Genomic DNA, 21,575 nt, shown 5'->3' with positions numbered 1-21,575 from the left:
CCATTTCAATTTCTGGAAGAACATTATATTGGAACCAATAAATGTAAAAGTTCTTAGAAGTCTATAAAAGAAAAACACTCCTGGCACCCAAGGTAGTGAAGAATAGTAATAGTGATCATATTATGCTGCTGGTGGTTTTATTTTATGTAGAGCAGTTAGGAATCAAGGTTTTAAAGATGCTTGATTCAGAGAAGGGTCTTTTATTCTCTGTAAAGATAGTTAAGTAAGGTAAGAATGAAAGAAAAGGCACATGTTTTAGTTCTGAGTATGGAGATCTGCACCAAATGCTTTACTTAATAATAACACAAAGCATGTGAAGATCTGGGAGAGATTGCCCTGAGGTGGACAGTTTTTTCTGATCACTGTTGATCTCTGATTCTCTAATATGATTGATCATTGATTATCTAATACTAACATATCCAGCCTTTAGATCTTGAACTAAGTAATTGATACATAATGTTTTATGTGGATGAATTAGGTGCTCCCCAGGGTCCTTTCTAGCACCTATGCTTTATTAGTCTCTGAAGCATTCTAAATAGTAACATTGCTTTATGTACCCTTTGCTTTCTATCCAAATTCCTTTAGTAGCTCTCTCTGGCATCCTCATCACAACTAATAACCCAGATTGATTACTTCCAGAAAACTTGCTTGCTGGCTTGCCACAGCCTCTGACTGTATTTGTAACTCCTTCCCTTGTCTGAAGTACTCTCTTTCTCCTTTTCAGTCCATTTTCCATACTCTGCTCATATCTCACCACCTCCTCCAGACCTTCCCAGAGTAGAGAACTCTGAGAGCCACTAGTCTGCCTTAGCCTTTATTTTATGTCTCTAACTTTATATGGCAATTTGTCTTTTATTATGTTCATTTATATACATAAGGAATAGATAGATAGATAGGTAGATAGATAGATGGATAGATTGATTCTTCAGTTTGGAAACAACGATAAGGCAAGGACTCTGTGTGAGATTCCTATTGGGTCTCCCCTTAGTGTTCATCCAGTTCTGTGTTCTGTCTACAGTGATGATTTTTGATGTCTTATTGATGTTGTTACTTGAAAACCAGTTATTTGTATGTTTAGTTCAGTCAAGGGCTTAAAAAAAATGGGACACCAGACCTAAGTAATTTCTTCTTCTACCCTCTTTGGCCATTTAACTGGTTTGCAGGGGAATGTGCTTTTAGGAAAATTGCACTTGCTCCTGGGAAAGGGATCTTTGTTTTCATTTAGCCACGGGCAGCCTACCACACACAAGGCTTATGGAGCTTGGAGTGACAGCTTGCACTGTGTGTTGTCTTATCCCCACACTCCCATCAAATAGACCTGCTAGAAGGAAAGAAATGTTTGACTTTCTTTGGCAGTCCTTCTGAATCCTGGCCTAGAAGAGGTGGAGTCATAGTTTTATATGTCTGTCTGCTCCAGTGAATCTATTAGTTCCTTGCATGAAAATTCCTACATTATACCCTTAAAAAAAATCTATCTGTTTACCTCCTCCCTATACCTCATTTTTTCCTGTCAGTACTCTTTGTTCTACTCCAAGTGTAAACGCTAGCACAGTTCTCCCAGTAAGTTAGTTGGTTAGGAAATGGATCAGAGTTTATATAATTTGAGAACTAGAAGGAACCTAAAGGTCATCTTGTTCTTCCATCTTATTTTAGAGATGAAGAAACTGAAGCTCAGGAGTTTTAGTGACTTGTTTCAAATCATGCTGTTAGCATGCTAGGACTAGAGTGACCCAACTTGAACATTTGGTTCATATTTTGTGAGTTAGGGAAATGTTTGAAGACTTTCTGACCATCTGAAATTCTCTGAGAGAATTCTCTGAGTGAGGCCTGGAGAATGAGAGAAGAATCTGAGTTCCAGAAATGACTTTTTCCAAGAATAAACAGGACCCTAAATCATCAGAGAGAGACCACCAGAACATGCAAGGGCTTGATTGACTCTGTAACTGTAGAATAGAGGCAAAACCCAGTAAAAATCGAAAATACTTTGTTTTAATAATAGTATACATTTTGGATGCTTTTTGGTTTGCAAATTGTGTGAAATTTTCACACGGTTTTCTATATTCAGCATATTTGGGAGTTGATGTTTTACCATTTGATTCTTTTTCCAAGTTGGTAGCTTTTGAAGTAGAGCGAATTAAAGTTGAAGAAAATAACCCAGTGAAGATGATAAAGCATGTCAGAGAACTTGCTGAGCAACTATTCAAAAATGTAAGTAAGTGTATTTATTTAGACAGTCATTAATTTTAAAAGTATTAATAAAGTATTTTGTTTGAAAAATTAAAAAGCTTTGTATTCCTAGTGATTATCTCTTTTGTTCTGATTTAAAACCTTTGGGACTATGAGTTACAAGATATTACAGTTGGTACTGTGCATCAAAATAGACCTCACTTTTCAAAGTGATTTTCCTGTCAATTGCTGTATTACGAAAACATATTAGTCACAATTTTCCAGTTTATCATTTGCCTTCATTGTGATTTTCATTTAGGTCTCTGTCTTCTTAAGAGCGTATTGAACATTTTTGAGATGTAATGATTAGACTCATTGGAAACCAGAACTGCTTCAGACAGAGCTGACCAATTTACTCTGCTTTAGCTTTGTACAGTGATTGTCCACTGTATCAGGAAAAACTTTGAGTTGTATTGTTTTGAACATATAGGGAGTGAAAAGCTGAAAGAAAGAAAGTAAGAAAGAAAACTGTCAGGTGACTACAGAAACTCAAGGGTGAAAATATTCCCTGAGAGAAGAAATACAATAAGTTAAAAAGACTGGAATGTGGTAAAGTGTGCATTTGGATACCAGGAAAGAAGAAAACCTAAGATGCACGCAGAAAAGTGGATTGTGGCTAATGATTTCTCCTGTGTGTGAAGCTTTTCAAGAGTTGAATCTTTTTCCTAAGTAAAGGGAAGTAAGTGGGAAGTATGGTTTTCCAGGGGAAAGTTGAGGGAAGATGCATTTTAAAGGAAATACAGTTAAGAAAGATTTGGGGTTAGTATCCTGGTATTGTATAACTTCATTATTTGAATAGGTGGACCTTTTTGGATGTTGGATCATTAGTCAGTGCTTTGTCACATCCATTCGAAATCTGAGAACCAATTGGATAAAAACATGAATACTAAACTGTGTTTCTTTGCTTCATATTATTCAGTTATTTATGAATTTTATTCCTGAAGTTATTTTAAAATTTATCCCTTGGACTGATATCCTAAATTCCACATTTATAACTGTGTCCAATATAATAAATCTGTTTCTTGATTAGTATGCTGAAACTTAAAAAGAATTCTGTCAGAAGGAAAACTTGTGTTCTGTGCTGGTCTTTGCCATGTATTGTCAATATGATGGCTGTATAGAACTAATGTGTAGTGTGATCACATGAGAAAATTCTGTTGACATATTGTAATAATAATAAATATTGAGTGTTTAGCACAACATGCCGGGCATGGAATTAAGCACTTTACATACATCATCTCTAATCCTTATAACAATGTAAAATAGGTGTCATTATCCCCATTTTACTGGGAATAATTGGCTCAGGATCATACGGTTATTAAGTGATTGAATCCAGATTTTAAATTCAGGAATTTTCCTCTATCCAGTTCCTAAGACTATCTTCTTTCACTCCATTAGGCTGGCTCATCTCCAATTGGAAAAATAGTGGTACTTCCAAAGGCTGACTTTATACTTTTTTCTTTATAAAGCTCTTTAATGTATTTTCTCATTTGACTTGAAAATGGCCCTGTGCAGTAGATAGGGCAGGTGTTGATATGTGAGGAAATTGAAGATTAGAAAGGTTTTTTCCTTGCCTACAAGGAGTGATTTATTTATGGATTTCAAAGAATAGCAAAACATCAAATGGGAATCAGTGTTTGAGACTCTGGGACTGATCCCTTTAATAACTGAATATCTATTTCTTGCATTTTTACAAGACTATTCCAGAACTGCAAAATTTTATAGCCAGTAAGTGACCAGAGCTGGGGTTGTGACCCAGGTTTGTCTCTATTACAGGACAGAATATGCAGTGTATGTAAGGGAGTGTGCCAAGCCATTTTGATGCAAAAACAAAGTAACTGAAATATAATGATAGCTTAAATTTAATCTGTAACTTAATGATGGGTAGCTTACACTAAGCCAAAACAAAACTGAAAACTGCAATAAAATAAATATCTAGTAATTACATGTTCTTAAAGGTGATTGTAAAACACAAACAGCCCCATCCTATAGAATAGCACTTTTAAAAGTGATCATTGTGAGGGATGTATTACTAGGTAAGATATGGAAATCGCCCTTCAAATGTACTCTGCATTTCTTGAGCCCTTGCTGGGCTTTTTCCCCTCCACAGTCTAATTCTGTTCCATTTAATTTAATCAAATCTGTTCATTCAGTATGTATATTAGGTACCTGCTAGTTCCAGGCATTTTCTAGGTACATGATTCCACTAATATCCTTGAGAAGGGGATACACATACATGATGAATGAGTATTTGAAAATATTCCAATGGATTATCATCAGACTTTATGAGATTCCTTCCAGTTCTGTGATTCTAAATCCATGATGGTCCTAAAGTAAATACAAAGTTTTTTCTGAAATAAATACAAAGTTAAAAACAGACATGATGGTAAAGTTACTTTCTTGGGTTGTGCAGGAAGTTGAGGGGAGGGAGGAAGGATGGTCTCAATGCAAGGAGAATAATCCAGATGGTTCTATTTTTAACTAGTCTTTTTTTTTATCACATTTCTAAAATTCCCTTTTGGTAAGCAAAAACCAACCATATAATTTGACTGTTTCCTTATTATTGGGTTAGAATTGAGACCTGGTGATTCCATTCAGATGTTTGTAAATACTTTATTGCATTGAAGTCTGGTATGTGTATCTAGCCTCTCTCTTTCACTTCCCTTTGAAGTACCTCAAAAACCAACGTTAACTGTCCAGTTTCTTATCATCATTCCCTTATAGTGCTTTTCAGTGAGTAGGGGTGAATTGTAGGAATGTGAGTAGACGTGAGTAGGATGAATTGCAACTGAGTTTAGCTGTTCTTTTAACTTTCTGAAGCTTCCTAAATAATTAAGAAAAGTGTTTGGTCAGTTTGGTGGAGAAGGGAAAGGGAAGGTGGAATGAAGACGAAGGAAAGGAATAAATCCATTAGAGACAAATGTGTATGTGTTGGCAAAGTTATGCCATGAAGATTTTTATTGGTACAGCTTTTCTTTCCATGCTGGGTTGATAATACTGTGTCTGCCTACTTTGGCTATCAGAATTCTTGATGTCTACAAGACAGCACATTTAGCTACTCACCTGCTCTTTCTCTATGATTCTTGGTGTACACTTATAAAAGACAACTAGCTGAATGCAAAATGAGAATATTAAGATAGGTCAGATCAAGAGCTTTATAAACATCTGTTCCAAGGCAGCAAGAAATCAATTGGACATGTGTTTTACTGTTTTACATAGTGCAGTTTTTCTAATTTGTGTTTCATCTGCAGTAGTACATAAACATTTGCTAGACTGTGTAATTTGTTTTCTTAAAAATTAAAGGAAAAATGAGAGGACTTGGACTTTCTTATAAAGTAATATGAGATTTCTATTTGTGCCTAATAAGTATTTCATTGCCCAGTATTGAAACAAATAAGTCTGAAAACTAATGAGAGAACAAAGCCCAAATGCAGGAGTAGCCATTCTAAATCACATAAGATCTGTTCCCTTTACATTTCTGCAGAAAGTTAATTTCACTCCCAGGCACATTCAGTCTACACTGATGATATTTGTACTCTTTGCCAACTGTGAATAAAGGAGTTTGTTGCTGTTGTTATAGGAAGGAAGTAAAATATTGCAGTCATCTTTCATCTTAAAAAGTCAAAACATAAACAACTTACTTAGATTGTTAGGATGAAATGAGGCCCCCACCCCAAAGTGTAAAAATCAGGTTCCTTCCTCCACCCTGTCTGGTTTGCTTGTCTATTTTCAGTCGGGTTTACCATGATATAATCTACAGGTAGTAAGATTTACCCTTCTTAACGTGCGGTTTGATGGGTTTTGGCAAATGAATGAGTTTTGCGGCCACCGCCACCACACTAAGGGTGTAGAGCATTTCTGTCACCCCAAGTTTCTTCTTAATGCTCCCTTAGAGTCACATCGCCCTGCCACTTCAGACTCTTGGCAACTGATCTGTTTTCTGTCTCTGTATTTTTTGCTTTTTCCATAATGTCATGACATAGTTTTTCGAGTCTGGTTTCTTTCTCTTAGCATAATGCATTTCAGACTCACCCATGCCACTGCATGTATGTCATTCCTGTTTATTGTTGAGCAGTACTCCATTGTATGGTTATACCAGAGTTTTATTTACCTGTTGAGCAAATGAAAGACAGTATTGGCAATTATGAGTAAAACCACCCTAAACATTTGCACAGGTTTTTGTGTGAACATAAATATTTATTTCTCCTGAGTTAATATTTAGGAGTAGGATGCTGGAAAAATGGTAACACAATGTTATCTCTGTAAGAAACTGCCAGACTGTTTTCTTAAGTCTATACCATTTTTGCATTCCCGCCAGCAATATATGAGTGTTCTGTTTGCTTTGTGTCTTCACCAACACTTGGTATCCTCAGTTGTTTTTTTGTTTTGCTTTGTTTTTAGCCATTTTAATAGGTGTGTGGTTTTATCCTTCTATGGCTTTAATTTGCATGCCAGCGGGTGAGTGAGAGTATTAGGTCTCCTAGCTAGTCACTTTGTGCTTTCTTGGTACTTGTAAAAAGACTTGTCTTAGACCATGGAGCCTCCATCTAGAGTCATGAATTAGAGCAGTTGCTCTAACAGGGGCAAACTCTGTACCACCAGAAATTTGTCAGCATCTGGAGACATTTTTTGGCTGTCTCAACTAGAAAGGGTATACTAGTAGCATCTAGTAAGTAGAGGCCAGGGATGCTTCTAAACATCTTACAGTATACAAGACACCCACTTTTCCCTGCCCCCCACCACAAAACAAAGAATTATCTAGCCCAAAATGTCAATAGTGTCAAGGTTAAGAAACCCTGAATTAGGGCAACCAGCACATTACATATTGAAGTCATACACCAAATTTCTTTGTATTAAGGATGAGACATTAATTCTATTAGGTGATCATTGAAAGGCCTGTGAGGATGGAAAATTGAGAGTGTCTCATTCCATCAAATGTTGGGTTCACAGCCAGGCAACTCTAAAAAGTCCAGTTACATTTTTTCAGTGTTTAACGATTTAGTCCAATTGATAGTATTGGTTTCAGCTGTATTTAAAAGGATTTTTAAGAATTTGTGTAACACAGGTCTAGGTATGATTGGTGCACTTTAAATAATTATTAAATACCTAAATTAATATGGGAAACTTGGTAAACCCTGACAAGGTCACATTGATTTGTCATTCATTGCTGAGACCAATGTGTTGGAAGAAGTTTTTTTTCCCAGTGTATCTACTTTGAATTTCCAGTAGGGTTTGGGGCTTTTTGTTTTGTTTTGTCTTGCTTTGCTTTGCTTTTATTTGAAGTGCTTTCTCAGCCTTGTTTTTTGTAAGCCCTAGGCATATTCTCATTTAGCTTGCCAAAAAAAAGAGAGAGAGAGAGAGAGAGAGAGAGAAAAGAAAAATCCATGTTTCCAGACCAGATGGTGTGTGTGTCATTTTTTCAAGTCTGAGAAAATCATTATACCTCCCACTGCTATAGTATACTCTCAAAGCAGGATTACAGAGCCCACTTCTTGAAAATCATTATCCAACTTTAAAATTCCCTCTAAATGATAGTACATTTTGCCAGCTTTCTTGTTGCTTTGGACAGAATTATGTTCACCATAAGTATGTAGTTGTCTAAATCCTTATTACTTTATATTTGCACTTCTCTAAAATCAAAGATGAATATTTGGCTGCTTTTTTGTTCTTTTGGAAAATAATGCATTTCCTTATTTCAACACGGAGATTCAACAATGAAATTGGGCTGCGGTTTTTAATGAGCTCAGTAATCTTCAAGGGACTGATCTAAACACATTTGGAGTTACAAATTTTAGCATGTTTCCAAGAACATGCAGAGTTCAACGAACCTTAAAATGTCTCTCATTTCTGCTGTCTTCTCAGAAGTCATTATGTGACTAAGGTGGGTGTGAGGTGGTGAGTGTGGTCCTTTATTTTTACCATACTGCCCGCTAGAGGGCAGCAGCGTACAGATACGGCCGCCAGAAAACCAAATAGTACTAGATCTTGGAGCATGAGCCTTTTTTGAATTTTCTAAACACAGTTGAATATATTATCATTTAGTAACTTTAGCCCATAATCTGAATTTTTATGAAGACTATCTGTACAGCTAAAGGATAGCCTCAGCTTTGAACTTTGTTTTAAAATCATTTTTTAGAATGCTTATTATTCTGAATGGGGTATGGATTTGGTTTACAATATTTCAAATTGCTTATGAGGAAAAAAATACTATTAGCGACAAATAGCTATATCTTTTCTTTAATAAGTGGTTTTTATTTAAACCCTCATTGAGTACTATTATTGTTGTCATTGTTGTTAAAATATAAGTAGCTGGTGATATGATGGGAACCCTGGGAGAAAGAGAGGTGGTTTTAGTTTCAGAGGCATGGTGTCATGCCATAGAATATGCAGTGACTAAACATTTTTCAAATAAATATACTCTAGACTTTTGGAAAAGAGCTTTCAGATTTATTCTGGGGAAGTTGTGTGTGTGTGTGTGTGCGCGCACGCGTGTGTGTGTGTGTGTGTGTGTGTGGTAAAGCTTTCCTACAACAACTTGTTCCACCCTCACAAGAACCTTGTGAAGTAGGTACTATATTATTATCTTCCTTACAGATGAGGAAACTAAAACCCAAGTGCTAAGAGAATTGATACTGCACCGGGTCATGCTACTAGTGAGTGGCTAAGCTAGGATTTGACCCAGGCAGTCTGATATCAGAGACCATGAGCTAAAAATACTTTGTTGTATTACCTTCTCTCATTGAATTGTCTAACTTTTCCTTCTGAATTATAGTGCTTCCTGTCTCTATCACATTTTCACATATAGTCCTGCTTCTGGGCTTCTCTATTCCATTAGCCCTTTAACCCTTCAGTGATACCAGTTACCATACTGTATTAATTATTAAAGGTTTGCATAAATTTTGATATCGGGAAAGTTTGACTTCTCTATTTACTCTTCTTCAGAATTGCCTTGACTATTTTTGGATCTTTGATCTTCCTTATAAAGTTTAGAATGAATCCATAACATTACAGAATTTTGATTAGAAACAGTCAATATGTGTATCTTTATTTTTCTAAACCACCTTAAGTCATTTTTGGAGCAAGAGAGAAGAATATATAGTAAGAGAGAGAGAGAGAAAATATACTAGAAAAGATACTGGCATCACTAAGAAGATTTCTACTTTTATTTTTCCATTTTTTAAAATTTGTTTTAATGAATATTATTTATATCATAGGAAGTATATTTAAAGTTTTTATCTTATTATAAAGAAAATAAGTATAGATAGAAATGGAAGTAGTGAAGAATGTACTTTAAATGATTCAAACTCAAAATCCACATGAATTACCTCCCCCTCCTGAAAGAAATATCTGCCCAATGGGTTTTAGAAAGTTGATATTTATAACTTTTGAGAAAATGAGGTATCTTAGATATTGTGCCTAAAGAACAGAGAAAAAACATACTGCTTTTGGAAAAGGGCAGTTTCAGAAACTCTGGACTAGTGATATTGGTATTAATCCAGGTGTAATTTTAGAACAGATTTTTCAACATATAGTTTAGAAAGTGGTGATTGTGAAGACTTGGCATAGGAATTTACTTATTTTTTCCTGTCTTTGCTAATGATATAAGGGGAAAATACAAAGTGTGTATGAAGGCTACTTTGGCAAGAACAAGTTTTCAATCTGATTTCACCTTCTCAGGAACCTTTTAAGAAAAGCGTAAGTACAGGCATACCTCAGAGACATTGTGGGTTCAGTTCCAGACCACTGCAGTAAAGCGAATATCACAATAAAGTGAGTCACACGAATTTTTTGGTTTCTCAGTGCATATAAAAGTTGTGTTTACACTGTACTGTAGTCTGTTAATTGTGCAGTAGGACTTGTGTCTAAAAAAACAATGTACATGCCTTAATTTAAAAATACTTTTTTGCTAAAAAATGCTAACCATCATCTGAGCCTTCAGCAAGTCATAATCTTTTTGTAATAATAACATCAAAGATCCCTGACCACATATCACCATAACAAATATAATAATGATGAAAAAGTTAGGAATATTGTGAGAATTACCAAAACATGACATAGAGACACAAAGTGAGCAAATACTGTTGGAAAAAATGGTGCCAGTAGACTTGTTCAACACAGGGTTGCCACAGACCTTCAATTTGTAAAAAACCTAGTATCTACGAAGCACAATAAAGTGAAGTGCAATAAAACAAGGTATGCCTGTATATACTTAGGCAAAGTTATTTATCCAGCATCACATAATGAGCAGAGCAAAAACTAGAACCCAGGCTTTTGACACTTAAAGGAGTATTATTTCCATTGTATTGCTGAGACATGCTCCCTATATCATCTGCTGTGGTCCAACCTTTCCTTTTCTGGGTCTGGGTCAAATAACCAAAAAGAATTGTGGGGAGCAGCTCTGGTAGATAATGAGAGTTGGCCATTTTAACTGTCCAGAGAATGTATAGGGCAGTATTGAGCCTAATGTACAACATGAATAACACAGGTTCAGGAGGGAAAAGAAATTTTCTGGTTGCAAAGAATAATAAATGCAAGAATTGGTCTAAGAATGATTGTATAGCAGCCTTCTTTAGAGAACTTTGTAAAAAGGACGGACTCCACTCTGCCCGTAGTATTTGAAATATAATTCTACTTAAGTAGTAGCTGGATAAAAGTCCATGCCAGCCCTAAGGGTCTATGAAAATATTAGCTGACACAATTTAATTACTGCAATTCTAATATGTGTTCAACATTGTGTGCCACTCATTAGGATACAGTAGGAAGTAGTTTAGGGTGTCTGCTATGTGCCAGGCAGTTTCTAGATGCAATATGTATACAGCAGAGGATAAAAAAATAGTTTATAATTGATCAGAATGTCTGTCCTCTTGAGTTTCATTTTAATGAGAAAAGGACAGACAATAAACAAGTTAAATAGAATTTGTAGTATGTGAGAAGGTGACAAGGAAAATATGGTAAGGGCGGTAGGGACTGTGTTGGGGGTATCATTTTAGATAGGGTGGCCATGAAAGGTGGCATTTGAGCAAAGACATGCAGGAAAAGAGAGAGGGTGCTGTACAAATTGGTGGGAGACAGGCATTCCAGGCAGAGGGAACAGTTAAGTGTAAAGACTTTGAGGCAGGAATTAGAAGGCCTGTGTAGCAGGAGCAGAATGAATGAAGGAAACAGTAGTAGGGCACAGTCATGTAGAGAAGCCAGGTCTTGTAAATTATTGTAAGAACTTTTTGTTTTACTCCGATTGAGATGAAGAGCTATTTGAATGAACAGAGTAGTTAGGTGATGATTTGACATACTTTAACTAGATCACTCTGTCTGCAGTGTTAAAAACAGAGTGAGGGTAGGAGCAAAGGATGGAGCAGGGAGACTGGTTAAGAGACTGTTCTGTAGCAACATGAGAGATATTGGCTTGAACCAAGGTGTATTGAAAAGTGGTCAGGTTATAAACGTATTTTAAAGGCAAAGTGTAAAAGGTTTGCAGAGGAATGGATAATTCACTATTAGAGAAAGGCATTAATGATTAATGATTAATGATTTTCACCGGAGTGATTGGAAAAAATAAATATGCCATTTACTGAAGTGGGGAAGACTGTAGAAAGCAGATTTGGAGGAGGTGAATATTAAGTGCTCCATTTTGGACACATATTTACAATGTTATTTTAAATCCAAATGGAAACACTATGTACAGGTGGTTGAATATACAGGTATGGAGTTCAGGAGGAAGCTCATTTGGAGATAAAAATTTGTGAATCATTGGTGTTTTATGGTTTAAAAATAAGAGACTGGAAGTTATCACCAAGAAAGTAAGTGTAAATAGAAAAGTGGCCCATGGTCTGAGTCCTGGGGTATTCACATAGTTAAGAGATTAGGGAGATGAAAAATAAACAAAGATGTAAGAAGAAGACCTAGAAACCAAGTGAAGAAAGTGTTCCTTGAAGAGGAAAAAGAGTGATCAGCTGTATCCGATGCTGCTGGTAAATCACGTAAGAAGTAAGATTCTAATACTCTATATTTTATGGCATATATTTGAATGTATGTACAATGTCTCACCTCTCTGATTTCAGTTTCTGTCTTTCTGGCTGACAATCTACCATTGTTCTTTTAACTTTGGAATCATTTTACATATGTTTGATATCGCAGGAAAATCCAAACCCTCATATGGCGTTTCAGAAAGTTCCACGTCCAACAGAAGGATCCCACTTGCGAGTTCATATTCTTCCTTTCCCAAAGATTAATGAAACTCGGGTACAGGAATTAATACAGGAAAATCTTGCCAAGAACCAGAATGCACCTCCTGCTTCAAGAGTGGAAAAGAAATGTGTTGTGCCCGCAGGTCCACCTGTTGGTATGTATTTGTCCATTTATTTGTTTTAAAACTAAACCTTTTGAGGACTTCCCTGGTGGTCTAGTGGTAAAGAATCCACCTTCCAATGCAGAGGACATGGGTTCGATCCCTGGTCGCAGAACTGGGATCCCACATGTCACGGGGCAGCTAAGCCCGCGTGCCACAACTGCTGAGCTCGCGTGCCTCAATGAGAGAGCCCAAGTGCCGCAAACTACAGAGCCCACGCGCTCTGGAACCCCTGCGCCACAACTACAGAGCCCACGCACCCTGGAGCCTGTGTGCCACAACTAGAGAGAGAAAATCTGAATGCCACAACTAGAGAGAAGCCCGTGCACTGCAACAAAGAGCCTGCGGGCTGCATTGAAAGATCCTGCATGCCTTAATGAAGATCCCATGTGCTGCCACTAAGACCCGATGCAACCAAAAATAAATAATAAATAAATCTTAAAAGGAAAAATATAAACCTTTTATCAAGATATAAGACACAAAAGCAGAAGTGCACGGCTTGATGAGTTTTCACAAAGTGAACAAATTCGTGTAACCAGAATCAGCGCTATCAATACCTAGAAGCACTTTTCCATTCAGTGCCCCTCACAGGGTAACCATTAGCCTAACTGCTCCCACTGTGGAATCTTCTCTTTTTTAAAAACCGTTATATTGAGATGTAATTCACATACCATAAAATTCACCCATTTACAGTGTGCAATTCAGGATTTCCCTGGTGGCGCAGTGGTTAAGAATCCGCCTGCCAATGCAGGGGACACGGGTTCGAGCCCTGGTCTGGGAAGATCCCACATGCCGCGGAGCAACTAAGCCTGTGCGCCACAACTACTGAGCCTGCGCTCTAGATCCCATGAGCCACAACTACTGAGCCCATGTGCCACAACTACTGAAGCCCACATGCCTAGAGCCCGTGTTCAGCAACAAGAGAAGCCACCACAATGAGAAGCCTGCGCACCACAACAAAGAGTAGCCCCTGCTCACCACGACTAGAGAAAGCCCGCACACAGCAGCAAAGACCCAACGCAGCCAAGAAAAAAGTGTGCAATTCAGTGGTTTTTAGTATCTTCACAGAGTGCATTTTCACTGTCTAATTTCAGACGTTTTCATTCCTCCAAATAGAAACACCCATACCCATTAGCAGTTACTCCCCACCCCACCCCCAAAACCACTCCTTCCCCAGCTTTAGGCGGTAATCTACTTCCTGTCTTTATAGATTTGCCTATTCTGGATATTTTATATAAATGGAATTGTACAACATGTGATCTTTTGTGATTGGCTTCTTTCATGTAGCATAATATTTTCAAGGTTCATCCATGTAGCATATATAGTACTTCATTCATCCATGTAGCATATATAGTACTTCATTGCTTTTTGTGGCTGAATAATACTCCATTGTATGGGTATGTATCACGTTTTGTTATCCATATATCAGTTGATAGACATTTGGGTTGTTTCTACTTTTTGGCTACTAATAATAGTGCTGCTGTGAGCATTCATGTGTAAGTTTTTGTGTGGACATATGTTTTCAGTTCTCTCAGGTATATATCTAGGAGTGGAATTGTTGGGTTATATGATAAGCCTGTGTTTAATGTTTTGAGGAACTGCCAGGCTATTTTCCAAAACAACCACACTCTTTTACATTCCTACCAGCAATGTATGGGCATTCTGGTTTCTCCACATCTACTAATGTAGAGTATCTTCTCATGTGCTTATTGGCCATTTTTATATCTTTATATGTTTAATTATTTATTAATTATTTATGTTTATGTTGTAATGTTAATAATTTATGTATCTTAACATTTATGTTATATAGTAATGTTAATATTACTTATTATTTACTTATTAATGTTAATTTGTTATTATTTCCCTAAGTATTAACAGCTTTTACTTAAGTGTTGATTGTACTTCCACATAGAGAAGAGAATGGAGGAGAAGTAGACATGTTAGGGTAGTTATTTTTTGAAGGGTTTGGTCATTTAACTTTAATATCTATGAGCTAGTTGAATGCTTTCTTTAAATACCCACATGAACTGATCAGAAGTTGGTTTAAATTTTAATTTGCTTGAATTGTAGCCTTGTCTCAATATTGGTTTTGTATAATCTCTTTACTTTCTTCATTTTCAATCAGCATCAAGTTCTTTTTTTAGATGCATATGGAATGTCTCATTGTAGTCAGTGAGAGAGTTACACATGGCTCAGTATTTGTCCCTGCATGCACTTCCTGTAAAACCAGAATGAATGAATGAATGAACAAACGAACAAATGATGAATGAATGAGTGAAAGACGAATACAGGGACCTCTGTTCAAGTTTCTGGTTCATTTGAGTTGATCAGAATTAGGATTTCCCTTGTATTAAAATTAAAAGGTATGAATGTTTCATTTTACATGATACCCATTTAATATGAATGTAGAATTGCTCTGTCACTTTAAGAGCCATTCACATTTTGAGAGGTTAATTAGTTACCAGCTGTTCCTCAGAGGGGCCAGAGTGATGATGAACACTATTCAAATGCTATTTCAAATGCTAGAAATAGCATTTGAAAGCCAAAGCCTTGGGAAGGAAGCCCTGGAAGGTCAAATACCCATAAACCAGAGTTGTTATCAAATGTTAGAAAGCTAGTATTAGAATGCCACAACTGGGGATTTGGCCAATGCCTGATACATCAGTAACTCTAAGTGAAGAACTTTCTTCTGGGAATGAACTAAGTCATAGTCTCCAAAGGAAAATAATAATTCCCAGATGGTAAACAGATTCATTACAAGAAAATGTGGGGTTTTTAATGGTTCATCCTAAAGAAAATTTAAAATGCTGCTACAGAGATTTTAGAATTAAAATTTTATAAACATAGGTTAAAGATGTTACTCTCTCAATAAAGCATGTGGTCTTATTTGGAGACTAAGAAGTTTTCTTCTCTAAATGTAGATCAATTTCAATTTCAGTCTATGCCACTGACCTACACGTGTGGGAAGCACCAGAGTGCAAAATTAAGAATGCACATTTCAGACAGAAAAGTCATATGAAATAATCTATTTTACAGTCATGGTCATTAATGTTAATCTTACATGATTTTAAGTGATTTCAAGAAAACTATAGTAAAAACCAAGTAAGATTGATTTCCTGATTCTGATAAAGCACTCTAGTTATGTAAGATATCACCATGGGGGAAGGTGATAAGTGCATGGATCTTCTCTGTACTAATTTGCAACTTTTTGTAAGCTTATAATTATTTCAAGATTTTTAAAAGTTTAAAAAATTATTTGAAGGATATAAAGTTTCGTATTGATGAAATGAAAGGAATGCTAAGAGTAAGATATGGTGGTCTTTCGTGTTAGGTAAGAGCAGCCATAAAATATAAGGCTTAAGAATTACTGATACTGCCTCGTTTGTACAAATTATATAGTATAGTTCTTTGTGAAATTATACTTTTTATTTGACAAATACTGCTTTAATTTATATCTTTCTAATATTCTTTTAATAAGTTAAATTTATTTTAAGTAATTTAAGCCTATGTAGTACACTAGAATTATCCAACCTTGTATAGTTGACAGGTACTAAGTTCACAGAACTGAGAAGTGACTCTCCCACATTTTTTTTTTTTTTTTTTTTTTTTTTGCGGTATGCGGGCCTCTCACTGTTGTGGCCTCCCCCGTTGCGGAGCACAGGCTCCGGACGCGCAGGCTCAGCGGCCATGGCTCACGGGCCCAGCCGCTCCGCGGCATATGGGATCCTCCCAGACCGGGGCACGAACCCGTATCCCCTGCATCGGCAGGCGGACTCTCAACCACTTGCGCCACCAGGGAGGCCCTCTCCCACATTTTTATAGCGATTCTTTGGCCATGATCTTTTCTCTTTGTGTGCAGTGCTTCTTCCGGTCACCTGTACTCAGATTTGTAGAACCTAATTTTTTGTGGTATGTGGTTTTTCTTTGGTAATATGTTAGAAATATCAACTTCTTTTTCTGTTAGTAGTCAGTCCTCTTACATATGAGTGTTAGCTATTTTTGTCATGATCTTGTACCCAAAATATTTTTTATCTGTTTGTTTACAATTAAAGGAAAAACTATTACCTTTGCTTAATAAAATTTTACTGAGCAATGTAAATATGAATTAATTTGCCTAAGAGTTAAGTACAGTGTTAGAATCTATCCTGAGAAATTATCCTAAATAACCCATTGACTAGCCTGCCACTTCACAACCTAAAAATGTAATCAAAGTGAGGAAATGAAATACTTTCAGTGTCATGTAACAAGGGGGAAAAAACGCTTAAGTCTTGGTCATGTAAACAGAGTCATAAACTGTAATATTCCCCTTTTGTAATTGCTGAAGGAGTTTAATTTGTGTTTTCCTTATACTCCTTTACTAGTTTCAATAATGGATAAGGTGACAACAGTTTTCAACAGTGCACAGAGATTGGAAGTTGTTAGAAACTGCATCTCATTCATATTTGAAAATAAAACACTGGAGACTGAAAAGGTAATAAAATGCCATCTTTCCCAAGTAAGCATTCATCACATCCCTTTCAGATTTCTATGTTTAGCTTGCCTACTGACCGCTCCTCTGATTCAATCCCTTTTCCTTATAAAGTATCCTTTCATTGTTTTGATCATTTTAAATGAACAGTGTCTAAGATTTAAAATCTTAGCCAAGCCTAATTATATGGCAACCAGAGAAGTATTGATAGTCATTTCCCCCCACCCTGGAACTTTTAAACATTGTTCATTAATTCTATTTTGGCATATTACTTAGAAACTTAACATCTAAAATATAATTTTATTTATTACAAAGAATCTAGTTAGACAAAGTAATGAATTATAAAAATTGTGTTATTCATTTAAATATGCCTTGTTAAAGCACATTTTCTTGCCTTCTTTAATAAAACATACTAAACATATGTAACCTTTCCTTAGTGACTCGTCATAATTCTGAACATTTATTACAAGGGGCTAGTAAAACATGTAAAATGAAGTTTTTACCCTTGCACTAAATGACCTCAAGCCTCTTTATATTTTGAGTTTTTTTGGTATCCATTTTTTTCTTATGGTTGAAGTGTTACAGGCTTTCTTTTGCTTCTCTTGCTTTCAGCTTTCACAGCCTGTTTCCTGTACCCGTTGTAACAATATTAGGTCCCCCTACTCTCAGTCTTCTTCCCTTCCTTCTTATTTGCCCCTTTGTTCTCATTTTAGGTTTTCAAAGTTAAATTATTACTTTATGTAAAGTAAATTAATTCAGCTCTAAAGGTGAAATGGAAGAGGCATTCTTGTGGGTGATGAAGTAAAAGAGTTTTAGTATATACACCTAGAGATTTCTGTTTGTTGCTCTGAGTTTTTCTCCTTCTTAATTATGCTTTTGAAATAAGAAGAGATTGCAGAATTTTCCAGTCATAAATTAAAACTGAGTAGTGATTAAGTTGCTAATCACTTTAAAAGTATAAAACCACCCATGATTCTTGTCATTTTAATTTTTCCTTCTATTCTTGCCATGGAGATGTGACCAGTTATTGCAAGAACGTGTCTAAGTGTCTGTGGTTTTGACTCATAATCTGAAGCAACAGTTATTTTGGTGACCACAATTTTGATGAGTTTTTTTATGAAGTTTAATGTTTTCTAAATGTATCACATAAACTAGTCCTACTTATTTTCATGCTGCCTTACAAATAAAAAAATCACTATAAATCCATCTGTTTACAGTTGTCCTTAACAGTACATCACCTCTTTTCTAGCAGTTTAATTCTACTAATAACTCTGTTAAATGGTTTATAGGATACACGTGAGTTTTCAGCGTGATTGAAAGTTACTTTTTTTACAGTGGTACCTTTTGTTCATGTCTTCCTCTCTTGTCCTCAGACCCTTCCTGCTGCACTGAGAGCCCTTAAAGGAAAGGCAGCAAGACAGTGTCTCACTGATGAGCTGGGTTTACACGTTCAGCAAAACCGGGCAATATTAGACCATCAACAGTTCGACTACATAATAAGGATGATGAACTGTACTCTACAGGTAACTTTTAGTTCTTTCAGATTATCCTTCTTATTTGAGAATACTCTTTATTTTTCCAGGCGATTCAGTAATTACCAATATATCAGGTTCTTGAGCCTTCTGCACCTAATAGGATGAAGAGCCAATATCCATACCATTTCTGTCAGAAACACTTATGTATTACTTGGCATAAATATTAAGAGTTTTTTATTCTTTCTTTGTTTTTTCTTGAAAAATATTAGGTTATTTTATTAGTTCTATAAGTACGCTTTCTGAAAATGAAAAGTCATCTTTAAAACATTCAGTTATATATTACATAATGTCTGTATTCATGTCAGCCCTTTTCAGTCAGTTTTCAGTTGTACTATTAAAGCAGAGGGCAATGAATGGTGGGGTAATCCAAATGATAAATGAATTACTCAGTTAAGTGTTTACTAAGTACTTTGTGTGGGTAAAGCACAAAAAAAATATTTCCAGTTGGCTTCAACATATGTGTATTATCTTACAGAGATAAACTTCCCACACAATAATGAGGACATAGTTTAGGAGAAGCAAATAATCTGATTTCCCTATCCTGTCCCTGTGACATTGGCATCGTATTCTTTGTAGGTGATGCAAAAATTCTTTCTTAAACTTTTTGCACAAAGAGAAAAATGTGATTAAATAAATATTAGGATTTCAAAGACTATCTGTGGGACTCCAGAGAAACTGAGTAAAATGCATGTTAAATTCTGGTAGATTGGAAAGTGAGAATTACAGAGTATAATTAATAATAACATTTGTGGATGAAAGAAGGCCTAAAGAAATGGAAAGATATACCATGTTCATGGATTGGAAGACTCAGTATTATAAAGATATCAGTTCTCCCCAAAATAATCTATAGAGTTACTGCAATTCCTGTCAGAATCCCAACAGAAAGAGCAAAAGTCTGAGAATTACCAACATACTCCTAAAACAAACGGCAAAGCCTGGGAATTGGCCTTGTCACATATCAAAAATTAGTTTAAAAGAAGACACACAAATGGCCAAAAGGTAAGTGAAAATGTGCTCCATGTCACTAATCATCAGGAAAATGCAAATCAAAATCATAACGAGATACCACCTCACATCTGTTAGAAAGGCTATTATCAGAGACACAGGGGATAATAAGTATTGGCAAGGATATGGAGAAAAAGGAACCCTTGTGCACTGTCAGTAGGAATGTAAATTGGTGTAGCCACTATAAAAAATAGTATGGAGATTCCTCAAAAAATTAAAAATAGAACCATACCATATGATCTAGCAGTTCCACTCTGGGTATATCCAAAGGAAATGAAAACAGGCTATTGAAGAAGTATCTGCACTCCCATGTTCACTGCAGCATTAGTCACAATAGCCAAGATGTGGAAATAACCTAAATGTCCATCAGTGTATACATGGATAAAGAAGATGTGGTATATATACACAATACAGTGGAATATTATTCAGCCATGAGAAAGAAGGAAATTCTACCACTTGCAATAACGTGGATGAACCCTGAAGGCATTCTGCCAAGTGAAATAAGCCAGACAGAGAAAGACAAATACTGCATGGTATTATATGTGGAACCTTAAAAAAAAAAAAAAAAAGGTCAGACTCTTAGAAACAGAGTAGAAAATGGTTGCCAGGGGCTGAGAGGTGGAAGAAATAGGGAGAGGTCGATAAATGGTACAAACTTTCAGCTATAAGATGAATAAGGCCTGAGGATCTAAGGTACAACATGGGGACTACAATTGGTAACACTTTATTATATAACTGAAATTGCTAAAAGAGTTGAACTTAAATGTTTTCACCAAAAAAAAAAAAGACAGATAAATATGTGAGGAGAGGTGTCATTTAACTGAGTTGTGGGAATCCTTTCACGATGTATACATATATCAAATCACCTCAGTGCACACTTTAAATACCTTACCATTTTATTTGTCAGTTATACCTCAATAACACTTATGAAATTTTTTAATTAGTTTAAGATTGTAGTAATTAAGACAGTGTGTGGCACAATCATAAACAAATTGGCCTGTAGAGCAGAATTTAGAGTTTATAAACAGATGTACACATGTTTGGAAATGTGATTTATGACAGAGTTGGTGTTTCAGATTAATGACAAAGAGGTAAAACATTCAATAACTAGTACTGGGACAGTTGGGTGACCATGTACACATAATGAACCATGTACAGGAAAAATGTACCGATACCTCACACTATACACTAAAATCAGTTTTATGTGGATTAAATATTAATACTTAAATCTGAAAAGCCAACCTATATAGTCTTTCAAAGAGAATAAATGACATAGCCTTATGACTTTGGGGGAGGGAAAGATTTGTTAAACACGGTAAAAAATAGTGCCAATCTTAAAAGAAAATATTGTTATATACCACTTTTACCTCAGTTAGAAAGAAAAGATTGGTAAATTTGACTACATTAAAATTAGAACTTCTATTCATCAAAAAATACCATAAAGAGAATGAAAATGTAAACTTCAGAGTGAGAGATGTTTGCAGAGCATATGACTACCAACTGATTAGTACTCAGATTATAAAAACTCGTACAAATCGATAAGAAAAAGACAACCCAAATTTTAAATGGGCAAGAGACTTAAAGTATCCCAGAGAAAAGGAAATCCACTTGGATAATTAGTGTATAAATAAAATGACATTTTTAAAAAAGATGATCTATGTCAATAACTGGAGAAATGTAAATTAAAACCACAGTGAGATAGCATTTTACATTCACTGTTTTGTAATAATTGTATAATTGGATAATATTAAGTATTGGTGAAGTTATCGAACAAATGGAGCATGTAAACTCTGCTTGTTAGGGTGTAAAATGGTACAAGGATTTTCTTGTAAAGCTGAATATGAACATATTCTATGACCCAGTGATTCCACTCTTAGAGGAGATCTTACCCACATACACCAAGAGATATGCACAAAAATGTTCATAGGAACATTGTTTGAAATAGAAGGAAACTGGAAACAACTCATATGCCAACCAGCAGTAGAATGAATGTATA

The 21,575-nt window shown here is 35.8% G+C and overlaps 1 protein-coding gene across 3 annotated transcripts in view; it reads left to right on the top strand.

Moving 5' to 3' along the window:
- Positions 1–21,575, top strand: part of SBF2 (SET binding factor 2) — a 469,274-nt gene that overhangs the window by 267,734 nt on the left and 179,965 nt on the right. For all 3 annotated transcript variants that reach the window (XM_060105533.1, XM_060105532.1, XM_060105531.1), the window contains 4 exons: positions 2,110–2,208; positions 12,361–12,565; positions 16,933–17,042; positions 18,413–18,562. In XM_060105533.1, the coding sequence (XP_059961516.1) occupies positions 2,110–2,208; positions 12,361–12,565; positions 16,933–17,042; positions 18,413–18,562 (564 nt within the window). The remainder of the gene's footprint in view (positions 1–2,109; positions 2,209–12,360; positions 12,566–16,932; positions 17,043–18,412; positions 18,563–21,575) is intronic.

Source organism: Mesoplodon densirostris, chromosome 7 (assembly GCF_025265405.1).
Source record: "Mesoplodon densirostris isolate mMesDen1 chromosome 7, mMesDen1 primary haplotype, whole genome shotgun sequence".
NCBI lineage: Eukaryota > Metazoa > Chordata > Mammalia > Artiodactyla > Ziphiidae > Mesoplodon > Mesoplodon densirostris.
The sequence above is the reverse complement of the archived record's forward strand: the minus strand, read 5'-3'. Positions and strand labels throughout refer to the sequence as shown.